At 41.0% G+C, this 21873-nt stretch overlaps 1 protein-coding gene across 7 annotated transcripts in view; it reads right to left on the bottom strand.

Moving 5' to 3' along the window:
• Nucleotides 1-21873, bottom strand: part of mctp1a (multiple C2 domains, transmembrane 1a) — a 165803-nt gene that overhangs the window by 118360 nt on the left and 25570 nt on the right. The window contains exon 1 of one of the 7 annotated variants that reach the window (XM_058636131.1): nt 17865-18133. The exons of 5 other annotated variants lie outside the window; for them this stretch is intronic. In XM_058636131.1, the coding sequence (XP_058492114.1) occupies nt 17865-17906 (42 nt within the window). In that variant the 5' untranslated portion in view covers nt 17907-18133. Of the gene's footprint in view, nt 1-12919; nt 13034-17864; nt 18134-21873 lie in introns of those variants that run through there. One more of the 7 variants, XM_058636132.1, reaches the window with a different exon arrangement.

The raw sequence follows: 21873 nt of genomic DNA, 5'->3' as shown, positions 1-21873 counted from the left end.
TATGATTAATTTATCGCATATTATTTAAAAAAAAAAAAAAAAAAAAAATTCAAAGTGATATTAAAGATCTTTAGTACTTTTTTTGCTCAGGTGTGTTTATATAGTCTTTTTCATCAACCTTGGGGGTTGTGCTAAAAAAAAAGGATATAAGACACTTTACATCACACATTCTTATAGCCTCTGTATATACTGTACGTTTTAACATAGTAATGGGGGGAAAAAGCAGATGAAATGCTCTGTGTTCTAAGGGTTACATTTGAAAACATGCAAGTGCTTTTATTTTGAAGTGCAGTAAGCAACAAGCTGTTTTTTTCTCCGGCTGTGTTACTTCTTGTTGTAGCTTTACTTCCTGTTTACTTTTCAGTTTTCTTACTGAAAACTTTCCTACGTCGCTCCGTTGTATAATCTACAGCATTAAGTGAGTTAATGTCATTATTTGAGTGTAGTTTGACAGAAGAAAGCTACAGTTTGGTGAAACCTGAGGTATTTACATTTATTGTACACTATTCAGCCACTTTATTAGGTACAAGGGAGACTTAATAGAGTGGATGCGGCCACTTTTCTCTCAGTTGCTGTGGTATTTAATTGCCTGAGGCAAAAATGATTGGTTGTGACAGCCTTAAATTTAATAACAGATTTCTGCCACACACACACACGTCAACCCAGAAGCAGAAGTGTTGTTGTTTCTGTATTTTTGGTTGAATAACTTAAAATAGTAAGACATTTGTGTTCTATTCTAATTTTAATTAATTTTCCTCACCTTTAGTTCTTGCAATCATTGATTTTTGCAGGAAATAAAGATATAAATTAAGCATTTTTCCATCTGCTCTTATTCGTCACTTCACCCTCGTGAGCCGGGTCGTAAAATAAAATTCTGTTGACGTCTTCTTCACCACGTACGTGTCTGTCAGTCGACTTTTAATTGGTCCGTTTTCTTCACCTTTTTTTTTTTCTTTTTCCATGACTCACGCATGACCTTTAGCTTCCTCATAAAGAGTTCATGTGAAAGACGACGCAGCAGAGGAATAATCTATAGGGAGTGATTTATTTTTAACTGACTCCTCACAGTGATTTCAGTGTTTCAAAGTTGTACTTAGTCGTTGTATATTGTGCTGCTGCTGTTAAAACTCGACTGATTGGTAAAAGTTTAACAAAAGATCAACACTTTGCTTCAGCTGGAGTGAAATAAGTCTTATGCTGGATTAAATGTTAGGACAGCAGAGTTATTGAGGAGGGACGCCTGTGTTTGGCCCCGGCTGCTGCTGCTGCTGCTGCTGCTGCTGCTGCTGCTGCAGAGACAGACTCTTCCCTCACAGCTATGGCAGGTCATTTCCACGCTCTCCACTCTTCCCTTCCTGCACGACAATAACTCGCTCCTGCTTTGCTCATTATCGCGGAGATCGTGACACTTTTCTTCTCCTCGCCGTAGAGGAGCTATTTTCCCCGAGCCCCGACATTAAACCCACGACTCATCTTCATCCCCCTTTAAAATCGATTCTGAACGTCTATTTTTCCCGTTTTACTCGCGGTTCTCGACTCCTTGGCTTCGAGGACACAAACATTAGTAAACAAGTCAATGTCGTATAATGGATGAAAGGTTCTCTGGAGTATTAAATAAAGCTTTGTGCTTTGTGCATTTTTGAAGAAGTTGCTGTTTTGCATTTGCTGCAAAACAACAATTAATTGGTTGAGTGAGAGTATTTATGGATAACGAGTTGAGCTTTTTCTTTTTTGAATAATGAGTTGATGCATTTGCATTTTATCCAAATGCTTTGCTCGTTCAAACATAATAAAGGCACACTCCCAGCCTCTAAAAGTGTTTTTTGTTATGAAGGCTTTTTAGTATGGATCCAAATGAATGCTGGATTAATGATGACTTCCAGAAACAGCTGCACAAATATATATATCAAATATACACAGAAAAACACAACATGTCACACGTTTTCATGGCAGAATTAAGATCCAATCTATTAATCTAACACAAAGTGATGCATTTTTGTTTTTTTTATCAGCAGCAAATTGACTTTGGGGCCAGCTCTAATTGTAGAATTCAACTATAAATTGTAATTGAGGGTCCTAAAAAAAAAGAATATAATGTAATGTAACATAATATAATGTGAATTATGAATGTTCACATAAACTAAAAAGGAAACGTAAATCATAGAGATTACAAAAGTTGTTTCCTTCAAGGCATGAATTTGTGTGTGCACAATAAAATAATATGTAATAATATTTTCACTATGTATTCTCAATGAATGAATAAATAACTATTAATTAATTAATTTGTTGTCTTTAGTGCTGCAAAAATTACTCAACTAATCTATTACTAGATTAATCAACTGTTTTAATAATTGATTGATCAGTTTGAGTGTTTTCTGCTTCTTAAATGTGAATTTATGTTCTGTTTTTCTGCTCCATGTAATAAATAAATCATTAGAACTGATGAATTTTCGTTTGTGGACGAAACAAGACATTTGAGAACGTCATCATTTCCAGGTTTGGCCATTTTTCCGACATTTTATGGACCAAACGTTTCCTCAGTTAATCACGGAAATGACTGCATCATATTATTACGTCGCAGCCCTAGTTATCTTTGAGATTCTCCTCTTGTTTACCAGGGTGAACAGAGAAAGTGATAGTTAATACATTCATTACTTGATGGTTTTATCTTCAGACACAGAGTCTGTTGATAAGCTTTGCCTCAGGAGTAAAAACAGAGTTAAACAATTTCAGTTTCAACGTTCACACAAATGCAGCACAGTTACTTTCACCCATTTCACAAGAAAATGCTCAATCATATTGAGAAATGAAGTTGGATTAGGTCGTTTATCATAAAGATAAGTCGAGCGTGAGGTTGTGACGCATCACAGGTGAATAGTCGTCATTATTATTCCTCTTCATGGTTTTATTTTCAGCCACAAAGACTCTTGACGAGTTTTGCCTCAAATAAAAACCCAGTTATCCCTAAATAAAAGTGATTATTATTCACATTTCAAGTTCACATTCTACTATGTCACATTATTACATTTTAGTTCTTCTTCTTATCAGTGATTTCATCGTTTATGGAGTGTTTACTCCACTCTGCTCTACTGAATACTGTATGTCATGAATCCTCGAACTACAGCAGCATCAGGAAGTGTTTTATGAAGATAAGCTGTGAGTGATGTCACTTCACAGGCTAATACAGGGATTATTCGTGCATTACTTCTCTTTATGGTTTCACTTTCAGCCACAGAGTGTAATCTCACATGTCCCTTTTTTTTTTTTTCTCCTTTATTTAACCAGATAAAAGACCCATTGAGATCAAGATCTCTTGTGTGGGTGACGTGGCCAAGAAGGGCAGCAGCACACATCATAGTTAAATAAAAACAGGAAGCAGCAACTACAATACAAACATAGAAATACAAGAGTACAACTAGACAAACATAAAGTGCAAGAGTTGTGGTCACAGTAACAATTTAAGAACACAGGCCCTGTTCAATGGATTTTTGTTGTCTATCTTTTAAGATGGAGTGGAAAGCTCCCAGTGAAATAAGAGCATGCAATTTAAGTTCAGTTTGGAGGGTATTCCAAGCAGAGGGGGCAGAGAAACTGAAAGCTTTTTTTCCCATTTCGGTCCGAACGCGTGAGGCAGACAAGTGCAAAATGTCATTTGAACGTAAGGCATAATGGCTTCTGGTCCGCTGAAGAAAAGTACTTAAATATGTAGGAACCAAGCCGAGAAGAGCCTTATAGACCAGAGTCATCCAGTGTGTGTAGCGTCTTTCAGACAGAGAAGACATGGGAGCTTTGGCATACAGTTCACAGTGGTGGGTGAGGCGGCTACAGCCAGTGATGAACCTCAGAGCTAGAGTTGTTCCGATTCCGATACCAGTATCGGAAAAGCCTCCGATACTGCCGAAAATGCTGGTATCGGTATCGGCGAGTACTGGAGTCCAGGCACCGATCCGATACCACAATACTACACTATTTAAAGATTTAAATGCCTTTTTATTTTAGTACATAATGGCTGCACTTTAATTTGTTTTTAATAATTATTCCTATATGTATTTGTTGCTGTTGTACTACTGTTTTTTATACTGTTCTATTTAAAAATAAATGGCTTCCATTTGCTGTATTCATTCATGTTTTACATGGGGTTTAACCTGAGCAAGGCCTTACCACAATGATAATCATATCACAGTATCACACGCAAGCATAGTGTGATTTTATTTTTTTTAACACACTGGTATCGGTATCTGTACTCGGTATCGGCCGATACCAACAGCATGATTATCGGAATCGGTATCGGGAAGGAAAAAATGGTATCGGAACATCTCTACTCAGAGCACAATGATAGACTGGAGTCAAAGACTGTAGGCAACTGTTAGAGGCACACATGTACACAACATCGCTGATATCATGCTCTTCCTAGCTCTGAGGGAGAAACAAGACTTGTTTCTATAAAAGAAACCGAGCTTCACCCTTAATTTAGAAACCAAATTTCTAACATGCACTTTGAAAGATAGCTCCCCATCAATAATAAATCCCAGGTACTTATAACTGGTAACCAGCTCAAGAGCTCTGCCATGGGAAGTTCTAATTGAGGGGATTTGTTCCATGGGAACAGATGAGTTTGAAAAAAACATTATTTTGGATTTTTCAGCATTTAAAACCAGTTTCAATTTCTCCAGATTAAAACTGGTTTTTAAATGCTGAAAAATTGATAACTTGATAACACAGGAGGAAATGCCACATAAAGGCTCTTCAGGTTTATTTGTTTTTGTCCGTGTGGTCTGCTGAGCAGCCAGAGACGTTTCTTTCATGTCCTCCATCTAAATATAGGATGAAACGGGGGAGGCAAACCGTTGAGCACAGGAAACACAGGCGGAGGTTGTTTCCTTCAACACACCACAAGTTTTTTCTCTGTAAAGACTCTACTGAAGCAGAGGTGCACCTACAAATAGTGAATAGCATGTATGTCCACGGTCCTCCCCCTGAATAATTCTGAATATGTTCTTTCTTTGCTGATTAAGGACCGCGAACAATACCTAAATAAATGAGTACTAGCCGACGGCAACAGTCTGCCTGACCCAGCTTCCATAAAAGAATGGGTATATGATATTAGCAAGTGGCTAATGTACCTTATAGATAAAGCTAGCCTGTACACGCGAGAAAGTCTATGCGCATACAAGTCTTACAAGGAACGTTTTTAGCACACGCGCTAGCCAGCCGGCAGCTAACTACAAGCTAGCTAAGTACAAGACCACAAAATAGCATAGGTTTCATGTACAGTACATATGTGCATTAACACATTTCTGTGAAATCCAGGCTTTTCATCGTAAACTAACAGAAAAAGCTAATTAATGATAACTTACATGAAATGAAGTGAGCGCTACAAGTAGGCATCTTATGTGTTGGACTGTTGTACAAGTTTTCTGACCCCAAACTTTCTGACTATGTTCACCAATTCAGTATAAATATCTTATTATTTTGATGAGGGAATTATTCAACCTGGTCTTGTGTGTTGATCAGAGTCGTGATTTAATGTTTGAGTTTGGACCTCAAAGAATTTTCAGGGTTCTGCAGTAAAGGCTGCACTACAAACCCGTGTTTGTTGAGGGACAACAATTTTAGATACTTTAATATCCCCTTAGGGATATTATGCTCTTCATTTTGACCCATCCTAGAATTAGGAACAGTGGGCTCCCCCGCTGTAGCGCTACCCCCAAATGGGGGTTGGGTACCTTGCTCAGGGGTACCCCAGCCCTTTCGGCCTGGTGGGGACTTGAACCGGTGACCTTCTGGTTACAAGCCAAGTTCCCTTTCCACTTGGCCACAGGCTGCCCAAATTACACACAAATAATCACAACATTCTTCAATTCATGTGCCAGAGAATGAAAACACCACGTGATTAAGCTCATGACGTCAATGTGTCTCCATTTTTCTATTTGTCTTCTCTTATTTGAAAAACCCTGACCTTCAAAAAAGAAATGAATTCAATAAAAGAAACTATTCACCCAAACACACACACACACACTCAGTGCGTCACTTATGACAAGGTGTTCATCAGAAACCCTGTAAAGTGACACTTCAGTCAATGGGAAGGTGAATCATCCCTTTTCCTTTCTGTGTCTGTCGTTCTCTCGCCTACAGTAAGACCACACATAGACTCTTCCACATGTCGGACTTCTTACGTCAATCTAAAGCTCCAGTGTGGAACATTTTGAAAGATTCATCGGTTAAAAATGTTTTAAACTCCTCATATGAATGTTTGTCAAAGTGTTTGGAACTTCTGTAGCCTTTTATATGTACTTTAGGTCAAGGTTCTTGCTTTATGAAGGACGCAGTATTGCGCCACCATGTGTCTACGGCAGTCCACATGGACAAAAGCAGCCAGAGGGTGTGTTTGAGTCTTTTTTCAATAATTAAAACAAGTGAATATTAAATATATATTAAATGTGATTGTATTAATCAACAGATTAACCTTTTACACGAGTTTTATGATTTGTTTGTACTCGTATTTTCTGTGTCCTTTAACCAAATTTGTTTTAATTTCTATTTTACTGCACCTGTTTGTTTATCATGTTCTAGCTTATCTCATCTTCCGTCCCTCAAAGTACCTCATCTATTTACTTTTATCTGATTTATCTGTTACTATTAATGTTTCTAATTCTCTTTTACCTCATGTTTAGATCACCCAGTACTATTTTAGTCTCACAGCTGTTTGTTCCACAATAGAGTTATCTCTCATCTTCATTGCGGTTTTTAATGCATAATACACAAATGGCTTCCCTTGATTCTGTTTTTGTGTATCCTGTGAATCACTTTGAGTTGCATTGCCTTGTATGTAAAGTGCCATATAAATAAAGTTTGATTTGACAGTGGCTTGAAATTTGAAGTTGTGCATTACATTATATTTTCGGTGCACACGTCTTCTTTCCTCATCACAAAAGCTAAATAAAACACACACAGACACACAAGCTGCTCCATTAAATATCACTATCTCAGGGCCACAAATGAGCCTCTCCTCTGTGTGTGTGTGTATGTGTGTAGCCTGGTAATGTCATGTATAATGTGACAAAACACAGTGCTGGAGCAGGTACAGGCAGCCAAAGAGCCTCTCTCTCTGCGAGAGATAATAAGGTCTCTTTGGTGAGTGTGTTTCTTTTAATAACAGTGTAGTGGTGCACTGCACAAAGAACAAGCTTCTTCTTCTTCTTCCTCCGTGTATTCACACACACACACACACACACAGGGATAATGAGTCTCTTGTTGCAGTGGAGTTACAATGTCATACTGACAACAGTGATGACGGTGAATGGGTGACGGTTAAAATCCCGACAAAGAAATAAGCAAACGGTGAGGGGAAAAAAAGGGACGATCAATTATTGATTATCTGTCGATTCACCGCCGTCCCAATCCATGACGTGTATCTGCTTAAGTGTCAGAGCTGCAGAGTACACCAGTGTTTGCAGGTAAAGAAAGAAACCTCAGCCGCGCTCTCTTCTCTGCTGGTGCAGCTCTGTATTTGTGCGCGACATGTTGATGTCACTGCCACAGAAATGGTGAGAATATCACTTGCCTGCATGTTCGTTGATATCGCAGCATTTGTGCTACACAGCGACCAACCAATGAGCAAAATAATTGGAAAATTCCAACAAATCTTTGTCTCAAATCTTTACAAGAGCTCCCTGGCAACCAAAAATATAAATAAAAAAATCCTTAATTCCAAGTGCAATTTGTTTCCTTAACTCCATAAAGTGACAATTTAAGCGTTTTAATCCACAGCTGTAGAAACGAGCAGCTTTTATTATAATTGTCTTATTGCCTTTTTCACTTGTCTCTTATGTTTATGTTTCTATCCATCGGCCATCACCTGTTTAAATGCTGCTAGACTAGATATTGTGATTTCCCTTCCTTATATTCTATATTTTTCTATATTTTGTAAATGTTTGCACTGGAAAACCTACACTGATAATGATTATTTCCAACGTGTGTTGATTCTATGAGTTCCTGGACGTCTCCTTTTATGATTTTATGTTGTGTGTTTTATGATATAACGGCACTTCTGTCCAATTTATTTCACATTAAATCTGTCGTGCACAGAGTAAAGTTACATATTTATCCGTAGAAGTGTTGCTGCACTGTTTGTGTGCGCAAATGAAACAATATCTGACTTCTCAACTGGAGCACAGATAAGAGTCCCGATCTGCTCTGATCCAATACTTGAGATTGAGATTGGGATTGGACTAAAAAAGACAGCATCAAAACTGAGCTGAATTAACAATTCTCAAGGTTGAATCTGTTTTTGTTTTTTTTTGCAGAGCAGAGATTACGATGACTATTAAAAACACATTTCTGTGTGAATGTCACTGCTCTCACACAGATGTTGATGTCAAAATACGTTCTTTTTTATGCTGCTGCTGCTGCTACAAGATGATTTACTGGCCCAGATGGTGATATTTCACTCTATCAGTTCTTCACGACCGCAGTAGAGACACGCGGTGAGGGAGAACTTAACTCACACTGAATCTGGTTATTAATTACTGAAAGAAGAGGAAAAAAATAAAGATGTCACTTGTTTTGCTCCACCAGCCGTGAAATGACAACATTATAACTGTTATGAATGAGAGGATTTTAAATACGATGTGAAAAAGACTCACTGTGCGCACACAAAAGTCATAATCGCAATGTCACAGTTCATTCACCTGACTCCACCCCCACTCTACCTGGCGAGACACACCTCCTCACCTATATACTCTTGTTCTTAGCCCTCATGCAAGACCCCATCTCCTGCCTGTCTGTCTGTCTGTCTGTCTGCTTGCCATTTCCTCTGCTGTGGTTCTAATTAAACTACCATCATTTTGTTTGTATCTGTAATCTTTCAGAAATACAAAAAACATGTCAAACATGTCAAGATATTTGACAAACAATCTGTATTAATACAAGTATGAATCATGTCAGGACAGTAAAGATGCAGTCCCCCCCCCACCCTTTGGAATTTAAGAATAAATAACGTGAAATGTCACTCGTGTAAATATTAATATGTTCTTCATTAATCTTCACCCCCATAATAGAAATTCAACACGATCAACTTACAGTGAGTGTTTTTTTAATCGTTCCTTCCACCTCATGAAGGCTGTAAAAATCATGACTTGGCAAAATCATGCTGATCTCCATAATAATCAATTGTGCAGCTCAACAGTTATCAGGTGATTGACTTCCACGGGATTATTTTGTTTAACAAGCGTCAAACGCGCATCCATCAAAGACCACAATCAATAGCTCTTTATACAACGTCAGTGATGTAAAAGAAGAGCTAGTTGGTGCATGAATGAACACCTGCAAGGCTCTTCATTAAATAACGACTCGACTGGAATTATCATTAGACAGACAAACATTAATCCTGGACAATCCAGCAGCAGATATCACGACAAGAACAAGCAGCAAATAACATGCCTTAATGTCTTAAGAGTTTCTGATAAAGGCTCGCAGCGGTGAGTGCTTCATCGACCTGTTTTCATTCCGCAGTGACACAACTCGATGAGAAACTACACCCAGTTCGTATTTAGATTGTGTCTATTCTGATTTGATTGATTGGACAGCTACAAAAACAGACAGGGGGGATGGTTTTGAATGTGATTCTGATCAGAATTATGTCTTGCTCGCTCAGATAGGATCTCAAAGTGTCTTATGGCTCGAACAACAAAAACAACAATGGCGTTGATGCGGAGAGATGGAAGTTAATTGGAGGTGCGTTAACCCTCTTGTGACCATCATGATAATCAAGATTTATTTTGATTTTATGGCTGTAGAATTGTTCATTGAGTGAGTGCTTCTGCCCCTTTTTCCAAGATAACGTTCACTTTTGATATCTGGCAGTTCTTGTCTGTGATTGGACGGTCATTCCGTGGAAGTCCTGAGGTTCTACCATAATGGTATCCATCCATGGCGGGGTCACACCCTGGACAGATCGCCAGTCCATAGTTTATTTTCAGTCTTAATATCTTTGCATAACAATGCTGCACCATGGTTTTTGTTCTGTTTCATGTGTTTTTTTGGACAAATTCCATGAGGTGTGACATATGTCACCTCCAATCTTGTACACACTGTATTAAAAGATCTCAGGATTATGATAAGCCCAGTTTCATATTGTTCTGCCCACCCCGGCATACTCTATCACAACAGAGACGTCACCATCATCCTCCTTATCGCCGCCGCTCTGCTCTGAACGTTACCCCCGGCTGTCCGGCACTGTGCGTGATTCCAGTCTAACCCAGACCAGGAGCAATAACCCCCCCCCGCCCCCCATCTGTGTCAAGATCCTGCTGCTGCACCAGATGACCGAGCTGAGCTTTGGCCCACTTTAGGTCACGGGGAATTGAGTTGATCGGCTGATAAACACCAGGGGGGGAAGCAGAAGAGAGGAGGTCAATCTCATGATAAGCGAGATTAAGTTGTAGCGTGTGTGTGTGTATATACATGTTTATGGTAAGTCTGTGTGTTTAACTCGCTACATTAAATCCATTCATATACGACCGCTATGGTTGATGTGGTATTCCTTATATAAAGGTTTGCTTTATAGTTGTGCGACAGAGATTTGTTCAGTAGTCCATAGATTGAAACTGCCCCCGCACATGACTTTAATTCAGTTAAATGCATTTAGTTTATTAAGTGTTTTTGAAAAATGGCTGCCGCACGGCTGCCTGAGGCAATAAATGCACAGCAGTAAGAATGATTATGTTGGGTTGCCAAGGAGGAAAAAATGTAAGTGCACTGAGACGCAAAACAACATAAATCTAACTTTTATGGGTTTTGTTTTGTTTTTATTAAATAATAAGAATGTGCTTTTGTCGTTGCTGTGAAAGGACCATTGTGTTGGATTTACTGGCATTTGAGGTTAGACAAACAGAAGTATTGAGCTTCTTTTACAGATCCTGTCTGCTGTATGTACCAATACAGACTCATTCGAATTCTGCACGTTAGAGGAACATCTCTCTTATCGGCCGCGTACGACAACCTGCAAAACTGCAGCAACTCTCCATAAATAATGAAACGCAAAGATCCAGGTCCACGGTGATGGAGTGAAGCGAGTATTCACGAGAAAGAATGGAAGAGACATCAGAGGTGCAGACTGATGGCCGGTGAACACCTGGGACTGGACGATGAGGTTCATGAAAGCATGATGGATGAAACCGGAGAGGACAGGAGATGTGAAAAGGTGCACGAAGACAACAGATAAAGTGAATGAATGAATGACATGGGGAGGGAGGGAAGGGGAGGGGAGGGAGGGGTGGGGTTTCTCATACAACGAGCATATGCACGGGCAGACTGCTTAGCTTTAGCAGCTTCTTCTTCTCTTTTTTCCACATTTTACACGTGTTTCTCACAAGTGAATGTGGCATGAAGTGTCGCCAAAACGGTCGACAGACGAGCTGCTCGTCCCACTGTCAGACCAACATGTCAAAGCAAGCAGGAGCCGGAGTCAGCGCCAGTTGGAGATCACGCTGACATGACTCACAAAAACACAAAACACACGCACAGAGCAGCTCTCAGCACAGCACAGCACCATTGTCATGGTCCGGGGGCCTGTTTGCTGACTCAGCAAATTCACGGCAGAACACACACCCAAGACACTTCACATGTGTTTGGTTTTTAAGAGAAGAAAACTGAAAAAAAACTAGAGCTGCAACTAACGATTATTTTCATAATCGATTAATCGGTCGACTATTATCTCGATTAATCGATTAATCATCTGGTCCATAAAATATCAGAAAACCTTAAAAAAGGTTGATCGGTGTTCATCAAACCTGGAAATGATGATGTTCTCAAATGTCTTGTTTTGTCCACAAACCAAAATCATTGACTTGTAATGATTTCATTGTTATCTAGAGCAAAGAAATGAAGAAAATCCTCACATTTAAGAAGCTTAAACAATCGAAAATCTTGTTTTAATCATGAAAAAAGCGCCAAACCGATTCATCGATTGGTGTCGATTAATTTAGTAATCGATTAATAATCGATTCATCGATTAATCGTTTCAGCTCTAAAAAAAAACATTGCCATTGCAACACGCTGCATATATTCTCTGCAGGGTTCCCATGGGTCCTTGAAAGTTTGTGAATTTGAAAACAAAATTTCAAGGCAAGAAAGTTGATATTTAGGTAAATGTCTCCGTTATTTGTTACGACGCCACCTACTGTTTCATGCCCTGCATTTCTTGATGTACTTAGACCAGGGATTGGATATCGGACAGATTTTAATGAACAATATCGTATGCTTCACTATGCACAGACTGTAAAAAATCTAAATAAAAATCAGCAAAAGCATTTTAGCCGAGTCATGTTTGGGGCTGTTTATTTCTTCTTTTTGGGGGAGAACAATATATGTTACAAAGTTGGAGGATTATGTCACTGACTCAGCACAAATGTGTTGTTAACAGATTCATATTTCGGACTAACATCGGTCATATATTTGCTCTTATGTGGCGGAAACAGAAGTTGTCCCGCATGAACCAGCAGATGAGCGAGTTATGTTGTTCATTGGTTTGTCTCGTCTTCTTCCTTCAGTAATTCTTGACGCGGGGCCGCCTCAGGCGAGGAGGGGAATACATTATTCAAGAGGTGCGTTTCATTTCACTAAAGTGCAGCAAGCAAACTCGGGCAGGCTGACTGTTGAGGCCACAATCGTACCGAGTCTAGTGGACTATGAGATGTGAAAATGGCCAAACGAAAGTTTCATAATAATGAACAGAATAAAATGTATATCATCTTTTGTATAAGCTATCAATGGTAGGTGTTACAAAAAAACGAAAACCAGTTGCAAACTCTTATTTTTAACTACACTTGACGACGTGTCAGACTAATGTTTAGGTCACTGTTGATCATATTCGTATCACAACTGAGTGCTGAAAGACGAGCGGTAAGAGTAAACTCACCCATTGTGAATGCATTATTGATTTGACGGCAGTCGCTCCAGATGACTTCTCCTACGATGCAGCTCGGTTTTATGAAAATAAACGTGTGCAAGTGCTGTTGCCTGAGGCTCTTCTGTCTGTGCAGACTTTGCATGTTTGGGGTTTCCCTGCAGCGCTCTGGCTTCCTACCACACGCTGTGCTCTGTAGGTGTGAATGTGAGTAATAGTGAATATGTATGCGTCCGTCATGTGATCAACCGTTGCGCCGTCTATGACGTAACACCACTCTTGTGTCCCTCAAAGGAAGTAAATCAAAGAAGTGTGAAAATTAAAAGGCTATTATCATATCATTTCCATTGCATTGCAGTTCCCCTGTGAAACCTATTATTATACTGAAATCGCTGAGTCATTTTTCGTACATAATAATAAGGGAAGGGAGATTCTGTCTCTCTCTCTCACACACACACACACACAGTGTAGAGATTCTCCTGATAGGAGAATGTCGGCTGCTATGTGAGTTATGAAATGTCCCCTTTGTTATAATATCAGAGGCATAATCTTGAGTAAGCGTGCCGACGCATGGCCTCCACACGTCTGCTCCACACACAGGGTGAGTCGTGATGCTGGAGTAAAGATCAGCATCTTCTCTATAATCACTCTCTACAGAAGTCTGACAGCATCTCCTTCTACTTCTTTAATTGAATCACCATCACTTTCTTCTGTGCAAATTCACGGTGGTGGAATAATGTCAACAACGAAAAACAATGGGAGCTACAGTGTTTGGAGCAAAAGACCAGATTTTAAAGCTGCACCACTTTGGACGTGATCCAGCACCAACTGCTCCGTGAAAGGTTAAGAACATTAACCAGGCGGTAGGGCATTAACGACTTCTCATTTTTCTTATCTGTTATATGGAACACAGCTGCATAACAATGAGCAACTATTATTGACGTTCTCTGTCACATTACCAGTAAATGTGTATAGTAAAAAAGAAAAGAAAAGACCCAACATGCCTTCTCAAAAAACATTTAAACTAAATAGGCTAATACCTTGAATTTTCAGGTCATTTTACCAAACTCTCACCTAAATCAGAGAGACTTTGTTTTTAGTTGTTTCTATACCGGTCCGTGAAAATATTGTATGTGTTTGCATGTTTTACATGCAAAAAATGCACAAGCACACAGAGAGAGAGAGAGGGCAAAAAAACACGTGACACAACTATTTCGATCCATATTCGATTTACAATCGAGATGGTAAATCGACTTCCCTATATAATAATAAATTATATTTCTTCCAACCAAAATGCAGTTTGTCTCTGTGCCAACCGCCACCATGGCAAACTCACCAACTGGCACGACAGGAGTGCAAACCCTTTACATGATTACCTGTGGTAAAAAATGCTCCGGTGGAGGGCTGAGAGCAGCTGTGGGAGTATAGATGCTGCAGTGAGCAGGTGATGAATGAAGCCAGTGATGAAAAGAGACGTAAAGAAGTAAGAGAATATACAGAGAGAGAGGGGTCGGAAAAAAAATGCTGATTCAATACATTCATCTCATATCTGCGCAGAGTACGTTTTTTAATTAGTCGGACGTTTAATGGAATGAGAACATTTCATTTGAGAAATACAGGGAGGGGTTTTTTTTTGGCCTGAAATCTCTGGAACAAAGTCCACCTGCTTTATCCCCAGAGGTCTACATAATGAGGAGAGTGGTTTCACTTATTCACCCAGAGATAATACAGCTCTCGACTTCTGATTCAACACTAAAAACAATTAGCGCTGAGAGCATGAGCAGAGTGTGTGCTCTTTACTATTTACTCTCTTAAAGCTCCAGTGCGTAACTCCTGTCATCCCTCAATTAGAGTAATTACCGATGGTGTACCTGGCCCAGGTGATACACCTGGGCCAGGTACACCACCGTCACCACCGTCACCCCTCTGCTTCCCAGCTGCTGAAATCCCTTTTCCTGAACAACCAGTTTGTTTTAGTAGAAGAATCCAACTCTGAAACTTTGCCTCATGGGAGTAACACAAGATTCAAAACACTGCTACTGAAATACAGGGAGACACGTGGAGCCACAACTCGTTCGCCAGTGGTTTGGATGTCAGGGACATTGATTTGTAGTTAAAAGTCACCAGCTGCATCTTTTTACGTAACACAGGAGGATTTACTCTTGTTAAAACGGTTTATTACAACTGCCATAAAATATGAGTTGCTGTCATTCGTGCATTTGTTGACAAGTCAAGGGGGTGGGGTCAGAGGACATATGTCATAAAGAAGAATTTTGTAGTTTTGACACAAAACCAGAAGTTCCGTACTGCCCAATACAAGCCATGCAGATCAGGGCTGCCATTCACTCTGTTGTCCATCCATCTTCGACTGCTTAATCCTCCACATGAGGGTCCCGGGGGCTTCACACTGTTGTAAATTGATTTTGTCACACTTGATTTGGTACCAGATGTCCTTCCTGATGCAATTCCACCCATTCACTCAGGCTAAGGCCCAGCATTAGGAGTACACTGGAAGTGGCTCCCCATGTGGCTGGGGACAATGCTGAATGTCCAATTAACAGTGAGCAATGGGGGATTGGTTCTGCCTTGCTAACAGGTACCCCAGCCCAGCCCTTGACCTGGCAGGTACTCAAACAACCTGGCAACCCTCTGCTCACAAGTCACGTTCTCTTCCTATTGAGTTAAAAATAGTAGAGGAATCACATTGATCAGATACGATACGATACGATACGATACGATACGATACGATACGATACGATACGATACGATACAAAACGATACGATACGATACGATGCGATGCGATGCGATGCGATACGAAGCGATGCGATGCGATGCGATGCGATGCGAAGCGATGCGATGCGATGCGATGCGATGCGATGCGATGCGATGCGATGCGATACGATACGATATGATACGATACAAAACGGTACGATACGATACGATGCGATGCGATGCGATGCGATGCGATGCGATGCGATGCGATGCGATGCGATGCGATGCGATGCGATACGATACGATACGATACGAAACGATACGATACGATACGATACGATACGATACGAAACGGTACGATACGATACGATACGATACTATATGATACGATACGGTACGGTACGGTACGAAACGGTACGGTGCGGTACGATACGATACCATACGATACAATACGATACGATGCAAGACGATATGAGATGATACGAGATTATACGAGATATGATATAATACGAGACGAGACGATACAATACAGTAGGATAACTAATTAGTTTGGTCATAACTTGTGTGAATAAGTAAGAGGAGAACTATCATATGTATACAGATGTCCATCTGACGCAATAAGCTCCAACACAATCACTAAACAAAAAAGCCCAAGGCTTATTTTGCCTCTCATATACGATCTGCACCAACAGGACCCTCTTCCTCCTCCTCCTCCTCCTCCTCCTCCTCTCTGGACACCTCAGCTGAGACATTCACACTTGCCAAATGCTGCCAACGTTGGCCATGGCTGTTCTTGGCCGGAGCTTTCGTTGACAGGTGATCAGTCATGGTTTGGAGTCGTTTTCAAAATTCTCTGACTCAATTTAGGGACCAAAAGTCTGATGGATTTTATAAATTCAATCAGCAGCCCGAGTAATCTCCATAAATCGACTGTGGGTGAATTTATCGCGGCATGCAGGGAGAAGTTTCTTTTGTGGGACATTCTGTGATGTAGTCAATGCAATTTATATGACAAAATGAATGATTTAGTCGCGCCTCACTCCACATACTGTATCTGGGAGCCGGTGCAAATGCGGCACTCACTTCTAAAACGGGCATTTTTCCCTCACACAGGGGAACTTCACTTCAATGTGCATTATGTATGTACTGTAGAAGCAAGAACAAGGAATCCTCGTCACAAATCTGCAGCCCTTTCCTGGAAGGCAGTGAAAACAGGAGAAAAGATAGGAGAAAGTGGTATGAAAATGACTCGAAACGATTCCATGTCATGAACTGATCTCAGAAACGGATTAAGCTGCACTTCACTTTAAATGATGCTTGAAGAAAAGCCCGTCTGTCCCCCCCCCCATTTGATCATTTCTCCTCCAGTGTCTTCAGACTATCCCTCTCTCCATCTCCACCTGTGTGTTCTCATCCTCTACCTTTTGCCGCTCGCTGTGTTGCTCTCATTCTGAGCACGTTCACTACCCAGCCCAAGAAGAAGAAAAAAATGAGTTAAAGGGAACAAGACTGCATCTTGCCAGAGCCAGGGAGAGAAAAGGGGATGTGGACCAGGGACACGAGCTGAAACCATGGGAAGATTCTCCTCAAACTGTCTTTCTTTTTAATCATTTTCTGGTTTCAATTGAAGCACAAACACTGAGACTTCAACTGCATTCATTTGTCTCACATTACCAAAATTCTTCTTATACTTAAAGCTGGAATATTAGTCTGTTTTACCTCCTCCTCTGTGTGTGTGTGCGTGTGTGTGTGTGTCCTTCTCTTCCTGGAGTGTGACACACAGGCTTATGTCATGTCATATGAGCAGCCGGCTCAGGTTCCACACCATTGGAAATAGGGTATGATACACCCACTGCATCTCCATCCCAACACATCCCAGTGGAACCACAAACATACACACAAACAAACACAGAGTATATGCCACTTAACAAAGCAGCTGCTCAGGTTTATGAAAATGCTCATAAGGAAAATATGTCCTGCATGCAAATGTGGCAAACGTGCACAAGTGATGGAAACATTCAGCGCAGATTTTAACCCCGGCTCCACCGCGTCACACTCAACTGTCTCCGTGAATGAATGAATGAATGAATGAATGAATGACGCTCAACACAAACATAAGAAGCAAAAATAAACTGTGTATATACTATACAGCCATTATATAACTGTGTGTATGTGTGTTCTGTATGTGTACACTACTTATATACGTGTGTGTGTGTGTGTGTGTGTGTGTGTGTGATTACCTACAGTCAGGCTTCGTCCCACAGCTGAGAGAGGCAACGCTATCATCCAGACACTGAACACGCTCCACTGTACAACCACTACTGCTGCTGCTGCTGCTGCTGCTGCTGCTGCTGCTGCTTTACTCTCCTATATGACACACACACACACACACACAGAGACCGGCTCCCCCGCGTACCTTCCACCTTCCACCTTCCTCACACACACTCAGTCACGCACACACGTACAGATTCACATACATACACACACAGACACACACAAAGCAACCAGCTGCGATATTTTTGCAAACCCAACTGGCAGTCACTCAGACTCGCCGCTCTCTCTCCCTCTCCCTTTCTCCCTCTCCGTCTCCCTCTCTCTCTCTGTTTGTCACTCACATACACACACACACACACACACAATTGTGTGGAGTAGATCAATGCAGACCCACTTAATCCACTAGGATGGAATAATATCCAAACATCTTAACAGGGGTTCAAGCACAAACTTGTTACAGCAGCTTCCGTTGCAAACGGACGTGTTTTATCTTCAACACTCTTAACTTAATAATAAAGATCACATTCTCTTAATTGACTAGATGAAAAAGGAACATTGAGAGATTATCCGTCCATCCATTTTCTACCACGGTATCCTCCACATGAGGGTGTGCCAATCTCAGCTGACATAGGGCGATAGGCGGAGTCACACCCTGGACATATTGCCCGTCCATCGCGGGGACACAAGGAGACAAACGACCATCCACTCTCACACTCTCACACCTTAGTGTGTCCAAATGACCTAATCCACTAATCTGCATGTTTTTGGACTATGGGAGGAAACCGGAGAACACCCATGCACACACACACACACACACACACACAGGGAGAACATGCAATCTCCATGCAGACAGGCCAATGAGAGATTATGTGGAGATGAATTCAAAGGTAAAGAAATATTCATATGCATTATTGATGTGAAGTGTATACTGGCTCTGTTTTTATAGGGTGGGAGGGTGTCAAATTGGATACTAAAAGTCGCAGTTGCCAAATAATCTCAAGGTTCTATTTTCAGCATTTTCTGAAATAATGAGTCTTGAAAAGACATTTATTACAGTTAAGTTTCTTTTGATGTGTGTTCACTTGAAGGCTAATAAATCTTGTGCTGTGTCGTGTTTTAGGAGGCTCTTAAATTGAACTTTAAAAAAAGAAACTGTATTTTTATTTATTATTATCGGCAGGAGCAGCGAACTATAGCAGTCAACTGACATGACGATGTGAATTGATTTTTGGAACCTTTGGTCCATTATTGTCTGAAGAGATGTTGGTTTGAGGAGAAACACTCATGTTTACACCCGTGCACATATTCATCCTGCAGATAAACAAGTCTCAACACCATTAGTCCAATCACATAAACCTCTTCACAGCATCAGTCATGTGGATCTTCCCGTAATAAACCTACAGCACATAAATCTGCAAGCTCCCTGTTTTCATTCTTGAAAAGTTACTGCAAAACTCAAACGTGGCAAATGTGTTAAAAAAAAAACAACAGTTCGAAACAACCATTGATTTTGTGGAACCACAACTTTCCTGCTGAGTGGATTCTTACCCATGAGGGACACCATGCTGACATAGTGAGTTTTTCTTTTAACTTTAATTGAAAAAACAAGATGGCCTTAAGTAAAGGTGCCTTAATGAGGCTATTAATCTGTGCACCGGTCAGCAATACTGCAGATACTAGGAGCTTGTGCAAACACGACGAACCAAACCTTCTGACGGTCTTTTGCATTTACCAGTATTGTGTTTTTTCTTCCTCCTTACTAGGCAGAATCACACACTTGAAGAATTCTCCTCACCACAACTTCCCATTGCGGAGTCTCATTCTGAGAGAAAGTGTGGGAGGGTTCACTTCACTTCACACATCAAAAGAGAGATCCTTTAAGAAATACTGCAGAAATGTACAGCTTCGTAGATGAAAACCGTAGGAGAGTCTGATCTTCATTTTTCTGACTGCAGCAACACGAAACAAGCAAAAATGTGGAAAGTTCACTCAATATCAATTTCTGTCTCTGTTCTGTTCATCCCCGCCGTGGCTCAGTGTGTGTGGAGCAAAGAAAGGGGGGCGACTGCCAGACGAGACAAAGACGGGGAGCAGCGCAGCAGGCAGGTGCCACTGTGCTACCTGGCACCGAAGGTTTTACAGAGTCGCCAAAAGAACTCAAGGCAGGAGAGAGAGTACATGAAAGAGACAGTTCAAGTTACAGATTTAGCCTTACATCAGGTTCAGGTTAGAATTACAATTACACTACAGTAAGGGTGTTCCCCAGGGATCTGTTTTGGGTGCTGTGCCAAGTTTTTTCTTGGGTCTTAAGTTTTTATTCTTAAAAGACAGAATCAAAATGCCGAAAATGTTGATTTAAACATAATGAACTATTCAGTCCTAGTACCTATTGTTTGTTAGTGTCTTGATTGTCAAATCACACGTATTTGACACTGATATCGGACCATGTCTTGGTTTGGTCTCACTTGCCAAAGACATTTCAGTCTTAAAGTCAGAAATAAAGCTTCAGTTAAAAAAAGGTTCAGATAAGGTTGTAGGAAAGCGACAAAAATTGTACTACTCTAAATACATATACTGTATAGTTGTTTGCTTGTGTGTTTTCCTTTATTCCAACAGTGTCAGAGCGGAGGGAGCGACAGCTGTCCCTTTCATGTGTGCTCTTGTGTGTCCATCAGCAGGTCTTATGAGCTCAGTGGCTGAGCTTTGTCCAACACAACACAACACAACAAAACACATGATCACAGCCTGGAATGCACCACAAAAACAGAAAAACTACAGTCAATTTTGCTCACATCTATCAAGAGGGGAAAAAAAAGCAACAATCACAAAATCCTCACAAGTCAAATCACTTCAGACAGACTTTGGGAAACACTCCGCTCTTGCAGTTGTGTACATGTGGTGATTGGAGCTTTTGTCTCAGCAGCATAACCTTGCAAACAGCACTGCTCGCTCTGGCAGTAGCAACTATTTTTACACACACACACACACACACACACACACACACACACACACACACACAAATGTGTGATTTCTATGTCCTCCTAAAATGAGTCACGCTGTTTCTGTTCTACACACACTCATGTGCATATAAACAAATCCCAATTCTAGCCCAGAGTCTCCTGCACTGTCATGTCTGCACCACTGAACCCCAGGGTGTCCACCATCTGTCTGGTTATTACACACAAACACACACACACACACACACACACACACACACACACACACACAGTCGACAGGGGACGATTACAATTCCCCTGTAATGATGCAAAATAACTGAGGTTAACAAATTTGTAGCAAAAAAAATAGCTACCGACTATTTTCATAATAAGGCCATGGATAGGAATTGGGCTAGTAACTGGAAGGTCGCTGGTTCAATCCCGGGATGAGCCAAGGGCTGGGGTGCCCACGAGCAAGGCACCCAATCCCCCATAGGCTTGTGTGTTCACTACTAGACCCAGTCGCCTGTTCGGGTTAAATGTTCTATTTAACAGTTTCAGCCATAATCACTGGAGTGACATGAGAGTGGAGCTGAAACACAAGCTTCTCCTCAGGTCATTCCTCCTCCATCACTCTTCTGCCACCGCAGTGTTATCAGTGGAAGACGAGGCTTTATCAGTATGAGACGGAGCAGCAGCAGCAGCAGCAGCAGCAGCAGCAGCAGCAGCAGCAGCAGCAGCAGCGGTCGAGCTCAGACAGACGCATGAAAAGGGAAAATAAGTGACAGAGAGAGAGGTTCTGCCACAATGGCTGATTTATTTATACTCACACCTCATGACATCTACGCTGGGATTAAAATAATATAATCAATGGCACAAATGAAAGCAGCCTACGGGAGCGAGCTCCCGACTTTTGTTCAAAATCTTCTCACCCAGCGTGGAAACAGAGCAGCTCTCCACAGATCAATGCAATAGTCGATAAACAAATGAAGCTTTTTCCAAATGTTTCTGCCCTTCGGTCTGATTATTGTTCATCGCTCTCA

The sequence above is a fragment of the Solea solea genome, chromosome 8 (genome assembly GCF_958295425.1).
Source record: "Solea solea chromosome 8, fSolSol10.1, whole genome shotgun sequence".
Lineage (NCBI taxonomy): Eukaryota > Metazoa > Chordata > Actinopteri > Pleuronectiformes > Soleidae > Solea > Solea solea.
This window is presented reverse-complemented; position numbering and strand designations above follow the sequence as displayed.